The sequence below is a fragment of the Hippocampus guttulatus genome, chromosome 2, assembly GCF_054856545.1.
Source record: "Hippocampus guttulatus isolate MCC_2025c chromosome 2, RoL_Hgut_1.0, whole genome shotgun sequence".
NCBI lineage: Eukaryota > Metazoa > Chordata > Actinopteri > Syngnathiformes > Syngnathidae > Hippocampus > Hippocampus guttulatus.
In genome coordinates this window covers 13,718,249-13,725,047 of record NC_141262.1, presented here as the reverse complement: position 1 = coordinate 13,725,047, position 6,799 = coordinate 13,718,249, and the positions used below count along the sequence as shown (strand labels likewise).

Here is a 6,799-nt window from a genome sequence, read left to right as displayed (position 1 = left end):
AATATTGAACACCTCGACATCACAAACACGTTTGCCTCCAAAATGTTGCCTTTTACAAGCTTTCCACAATCTCCTCAAGACCTGCCTGCAGGAAACCGCCACCACTGAGAACATGGGATGGAGGAGCTTATCACATTAAAAGAGGAAAAAAAAAACCATTTTGAGCGGGGGTTTTTTTGTTTTTAAATTCACAGACACCAAAAAACAAAACATGAAACGATCTTAAACTTTTGGTGTTAAAAGGGCGACTAAAAATAAAAAAATCGCAAGGCGTCAAGAGTGACAACTCTTTGAGGCCCCGGTGATGAATGAGCTCTGCTTGGATTGAATGGATGCGACGCGGGGGAGCAGTGATTGATTGAGGCTGCTGTCAATCAAATGTTGCTCAGTTTTTTTTTCTCTGTGAAGTGTGTGTGTGCGCTTATATGGATTTGGAAGAGTCCTGTTTGCTGATGAGCACCTCCAGAAGGCGCAGCTTGGCCTTAAGTCTCTTGTAGGCTCGGTATTCGTCCAGCATGGGCTCGCGGTCCTCCTTTTGCACGTTTCTAACAAAGGTTGAAGGAATCACAAATTAAAGCAAATACTTTTGCATGCTTTTTACATTTTAATGCTGGCCAACTTCATTTGACAATACATATTACAATATACATATACTGAGGCGGCCCGGTAGTCCAGTGGTTAGCACGTCGACTTCACAGTGCAGAGGTACCGGGTTCAATTCCAGCTCCGGCCTCCCTGTGTGGAGTTTGCATGTTCTCCCCGGGCCTGCGTGGGTTTTCTCCGGGTACTCCGGTTTCCTCCCACATTCCAAAAACATGCATGCCAGGCTGATTGAACGCTCTAAATTGTCCCTAGGTGTGAATGTGAGCGTGGATGGTTGTTCGTCTCTGTGTGCCTTGTGATTGGCTGGCAACTGATTCAGGGTGTCCCCCGCCTACTGCCCGAAGACAGCTGGGATAGGCTCCAGCACCCCCCGCGACCCTAGTGTGGATCAAGCGGTTCGGAAAATGGATGGATGGATGGATGAATATACATATACAATACAATCGTCAAAGTAGTTTCCACTTTGAGGATGGAACAGCGTATCGATATCAGTGTTATTGTTTCGATTGACATTGTTTCCGATGAGAACAAATCCTGAAGCTTCCCAAAAAACGCAACTGGGAATGTTCGATACCACTTTGTTTTTTGGACAGATACCAGCATGAAGTGTCATACCTGTTTCTAGCTAATGATAACAACAGTAAAGAAACTCTGTTCCCAGATTGCATTGAGTGGTACAGTACATGTAATTAATGAAGCTCAAAGGACGTTAATCCTTGTCATACATATGCTTGTGTCACTCATTGTCATACTTGGGTCGCATTTGATTATATGTTGGACTGTTTGGGGTGAAGGCGATCGGGGTTTGGGTGATTGCAGGGTTGCCACTCTTCCACTTGCTTTTTATTTAAGGACTTTTGAGAGCTAATTTAACCATTTTTAAGGACTTTTTCTCCATTCAGCAGGGGATTCACGTTGGATTTACCGTATTTTCACGACCATTCGGCGCACTGTATGGTTGGGCGCAGTCTCATTAATGGGTGCTATTTCTGTATTTTACACATAGACAAAACGCACCGTATTATTGGGCGCAGTTTTAAAGTGGTAAAACATACGCCAGCTTAAACATACGGCATACATGCGCGCACGCTAAAAACACGTTAGCTTGAAGCATACGGTAGCATGCCAAGACATACAGATACAAGCTAAAAACACGTTTTTAAAAAGGCAACGGAAGCAAAACTGAGTTCCGTTGTATTTTATTTAGCCATCGTACAATGTACTCACGTTTTTCGATCAATAATCACCCAGAAATCCATCAAAGTCCTCATCCTCTGTATCAGAACTGAACAATTGTGCAAGTACCGGTAATCCATCAAAAACGCCGTGTTCCCTCTCGTTGTCAGAGTCACTCTCATTGCCATGTGGCTCCACAGAAATGACAAAAACTCGAACAACAGTGCAAGCAGACACGTTCGTCCAAGCAGCCATAATCCATTGGCAAATTGTGGCGTAACTCGCCCAGCGCTGCCTCTCACTCTTTGTAAAGGTGTGTTTGGCATCGATCATCCATTGTTCCCATGCCGCTCGCAACTTTACTTTGAACGCCCGGTCGCAACTTTACTTTGAACGCCCGGTTGATGCCGATGCCCAGCGGTTGGAGTTCTTTAGTCAAGCCTCCGGGAATAACGGCAAGCTCAAAGTTCATTTGCTTGACTTGGTTTTTCACCGCTGCTGTGAGATGGGCACGCATGCCAAAAGCATAACCGATGGCTTGAAGTTTGAACTGAGCTTCGTAGGCGTGTCTCTTTGTAGAATTTATTTTCGGGGTTCTTAGAAACCAAAACCGAAGTTGTTTTGCAACAATGCACATAGCCACACTCTATACAGGTGTTGGTACCTGCTTGGGGAGTCCCTTTAGCGTCCACTTACACGCCCACCCTTCACTCATTGGCGGACTTCTTTGCCGCATGCCTGTCCTCACTCACGTCTGCCTTCTCTCTCTCTCTCTCTCTCCCCCCCCCTCCCTCCCTCCCTCCCTCCCTCCCCATATATGTATATATACACGCGCACCCTTCACTGATTGGCCGACTTCTTTGCCGCATGCCTGTCCACAGTCACTTCCGCCTTTTCTCTATATAAACAGCGTGTCGGCTGTCAGTCAGGTTTTGGAACTCAACGCATACACAAGACGCTCCGCATCATAAGGCGTCCTGTCCATTTTGGAGAAAATTTAAGACTTTTAATGGCGCCTTATAGTCGTGAAAATACTGTAATGAACAGAAAGCCACATATCTGAGTTGGTGTTCAAATCATTACTGCCAAAGGAAGGGGACATCTTTATTTTTAGGGGCAATCAGCTAAGTGATCACGTGATCCTCAACTGATCGGAAATGGCAGGAAAAGCAGAGCGGGAACCAGGAAGGCATGTAGCCCGACAGCGGGGTTTGAGGGGAAGGGCGCCCGGCGCATTTTCCGATAAAACTATTAATTGGGAGGGTGGGGAAAATGACATACACAAATGAAATGAAGACCACAGGTTAATTTATAATGATTTAAAAAAAAAGATGAAGACGGACGGATCTTGTAAGCACCGACGGAAATCCCATCTGAATGGGCATCTGTCAGACATGTATTGTATGCCTTTAATTCCTGATCATGAAAAGGCCACACCACTGTTGTGAGAACCGATGCCTTGAGATGAGGTCGAGTAGCGGCCCGATTGCTAATCTGGGTATTCACCCATCCCGACCAGAAATGCCTCACAAACTTACTTTGAAATCCGAACCCTCATTTGAAACCAGAATCCTGAATTGAAACTGTCGCCCTGTCTTGGAACTCGAACCCTAAGGTGGAGACCCTAAAACTGTCTTGAAACCTTCCACTGGGTTATAATTAGAGTTGCAACAACGAATCGCTAAAATCTCATCTTCAATGAACACTAGAAAATTGGCCTCACGCTCTAACTTGAAACCCTCACCGTGGTTTGAATCCCTAACGCAGTGCGCACGTACCTGCCGTTCCGTTGATAGAATTCTTCCTCAAATTCTCTGATGGTCTTCCTCAGTTTCTTCTTCTCTGCTCTGGCTTTCCACAGCTGTTCCAGCAGCTCTGGCCTAACATGCACAAAACAGAGGGCGTGACGTCACAGTCATGAGGACCGTGTGCATGTGCGTCTGTGCACGGGTGTTCTCACATGGACGAGGCATTAGAGCTGGACAGTCTCAGGTCGAGCGCCATCTTCCCGGAGCCTTCCTCCATCTTGGCCCTCATGGACCCCCCCGCGGTGGTGCTCATCTCCATGGCCATGATGACCTCTGAACTCTGCATCTCTCCTCCGCTGCTCTCTCCTTCCTCCTCCTCCTCCTCCTCATCTTCTTCTTCATCCTCCTCGTTGTAGTCCTCCTCCTCTTTCTTCTTGTCCTCCTCATTGCCATCGTCTTTTTCTCCTGCTGCTCGCTCCTCCCCTTCCTCATCCTCTTTGATCTCCTCCCAGAAGTGAGCCGTCTCTCCCTCTATGATTGGTTGGAGGATTTGGCTCCGCCTCTTACTGGAAGGAGACACCTGGGCGGGATAACATGTCAACCTGAGATTGTTGCTAATGCTAATGATGCTAACACATAATGATGATGTCTCTCAAATGCTAAGATGGTACTATAGCTTATGTTAATAACGCAAATGCCACAGATGCGAAGAATTATGACCGTAGCTTGAAACCCCGAGGCCGACTTGACACTCTAATTCACTGGTGTCAAAGTCAAGGCCCGGGGGCCAGATGTGGCCGGCCACATCATTATATGTGGCCCGGCGAACGCAAATCAAGCATGTCAAGTTCAAAGATGTTCGCAAACGTCTGTACCAAAATTTCAAATTGTCATATGTAATCCACACTAACAGTCATTATTCTTGACTTCTGATTTTAAAAGTAGTTATTCATCAATTTGTTGTGCGCTGCGTGTATAATTTGTGAGGGGATGAAACATTTATATGGTTTCCCAAAATTCATAATGGCCCTCCAAGAGAAACCGTAACTACAATGTGGCCCGCGACAAAAATGAGTTTGACACCCCTGCTCGAATTTGAAGCATGAACCTGGCTGAAAACCTTCATTCGAACCATAACACAGGCTTGAAACCCAAATTTGAAATCTAACCTCGAATTGGAAACATAAATTTGAAATACCAACCCTGGCCTAAAATCCTACTGTGGAACACAACACAGGCTTGAAACTTCACAGTGCCATCTCAACCCTTTCATGCACCCTCTAACCTGACAATATGATAAGTTGTCCACTGTAGCAACCGCTGTCCCTGAAAGGGTTAAAACCAAACTTTGAACAAAATGATTGGCTTGAAACCCGGAACCCTCGTTTGAAAGCAAATATTTGTAACCCTAAAACCTTTTTTTTTGAAATCCCAACACTGTCTTGAGACTCTACTTTGAAACATGAACACTGGCTCAGAACCCAAATATTCTGATACTAAAACTTTGTCATGCTAATTACGTTGACTATGCAAATGAGGCCAAAGCTAATCATCCAAACATCTCCGCTACTTTCGCAAATGATGCGCGTGTACTCACAGTGACGGGCGTGATGGTGACTCTGGTGAGCATCTGCTTGATGAGACGGTAACGCTCGTAGAGAGGTTTCACCACCAGACGCTCCTCGCGAGTCACCTGGCACCGCGCGTTGAAGAGGACCCATTTTTAGTGTACGGCCCCAGAGGAAGCAAGCTCCATGTGTGTATGCGAACTGACCGGTCGCCCGTGCAGGCCCTCGTAGTGCAGCAGGTTCTTCTGGAGGACGGTCTTTTCGCAGGACAGTTGTTCTTTTGTCATCTTCTGCGGCAAGCACCAAAGAATGGCGTCAACGTCATCCGATGCCACGCTAATCTTACTAAGGCTAACGAGCGGCTCACCTTGATGTCATCGGGCCAGCCATCCTCCTGCCGCTTGCCGCTCACGCGTCTCTGGATGAGCTCCATGGTCTCCTCGCGGGTGGGGTGCGGCGCCGAGGCCTGGTGCGTCGACGTCTGCTCCAGTGAGGAGCCGAAGCTCTTGGGCAGCGTGTTGCTGCGGGGGCGAGTCTGAGGGCCCAGCTCGCTCTCGGCGCGCTGTTTGGCGTCTGTGCCGCAAACCGACAAGAAGGAGAACAACGCCACGTGGGAGATGTTTAGAGAGCAACCGACGACTGAGCCTGAGTTGACGGCAACACACCACACTAACACCTTGTCAATGTCAACATGTCAGACACGGATGCAACATGCAATATTGACACACACACGCACACAGGACTCGATAACATTGAAAGATGGTGGACCCAAGCAATTGATATTGTGATGGCTTGAAGCCCTACTTTAAAACCCTTCCCAATACTTTAATCCCTACCTTGACTGAAAATGAGAGTTCAACCCTAAGCCAGGCTTGAAACCCTATTTTCCAACCCTACCCCATGCAACAAACTGTCACTTCTCACTGACCGAATAGCTGAATTAGAAGGCCAAAATTCTGGTTTGAAATCCTAAATGGAAACCCTGACCCTTGTTTGACACCAACTTAAAACCTGAAGCTCAACTTAACCCTTTCACACACCCTGTGTAACCTGATCACATGACAAATTGTCCACTCTAGTAATTGCTTTCCCTGAAAGGGTTAAAAGGTACAGTGTGTAGACTTTAGTGCCACCTAGTGGCGACGTAATAGAATGCAATGACCGAAGCTCACTGCGCCCGCTTTTTTTAAGCATGCGCACGACAGAGCCTCGGAGAGAGAATACTTCGCAAGCTTTGTACCCATTCCAGCAGAGGTGCAAGCAAAATGGCATCCCAAACGACTTCAAGTATTCCGTCGCGTGACAGAGTAAGTGCAACGCAGTTGTTACTCATGCTGTCATCATGTTGAGGCTCTACGTTCGCGCTTAAGTTTGTCTCTTTCGTGTAACTGCAGAAGACAGATTGCGGCAAAATATGGCGGCCTCCTGTAATATATTAGTGATGAATTCACCTACAATTACATTAATACTGTGATGTGATTGAACCTTTTTTTTTGCATATTATTAAACTTAATGGTGGGTTTCTAAATTAATATTGAAAAAACTTTTTTTTTTCACAAACTCTCCCTTTAAAACTCTAACCTTACGCTTTAAACCGTCCAATTCCAAATCTCATTTAAAACACTCCTCCAGATTCAAACCCACAATTGAAAACCCCAATCGCACTGTGAAACCCAAAATTGGAACCCGGCGTTGAAACCCGAA

General features: G+C 46.4%; 1 protein-coding gene across 5 annotated transcripts in view; it reads right to left on the bottom strand.

Annotated features, from left to right (window-relative positions):
- Positions 1-269: 269 nt before the first annotated feature.
- The window catches only part of fam13b (family with sequence similarity 13 member B), a 46,846-nt gene continuing 40,316 nt past the window's right edge, over positions 270-6,799 (bottom strand). For 4 of the 5 annotated variants that reach the window (XM_086137538.1, XM_086137563.1, XM_086137554.1 and 1 more), the window contains 6 exons: positions 5,463-5,668; positions 5,302-5,385; positions 5,125-5,220; positions 3,740-4,107; positions 3,558-3,659; positions 270-545 (listed from right to left, as the gene is read on the bottom strand). In XM_086137538.1, the coding sequence (XP_085993664.1) occupies positions 422-545; positions 3,558-3,659; positions 3,740-4,107; positions 5,125-5,220; positions 5,302-5,385; positions 5,463-5,668 (980 nt within the window). In that variant the 3' untranslated portion in view covers positions 270-421. The remainder of the gene's footprint in view (positions 546-3,557; positions 3,660-3,739; positions 4,108-5,124; positions 5,221-5,301; positions 5,386-5,462; positions 5,669-6,799) is intronic. The other variant, XM_086137547.1, reaches the window with a different exon arrangement.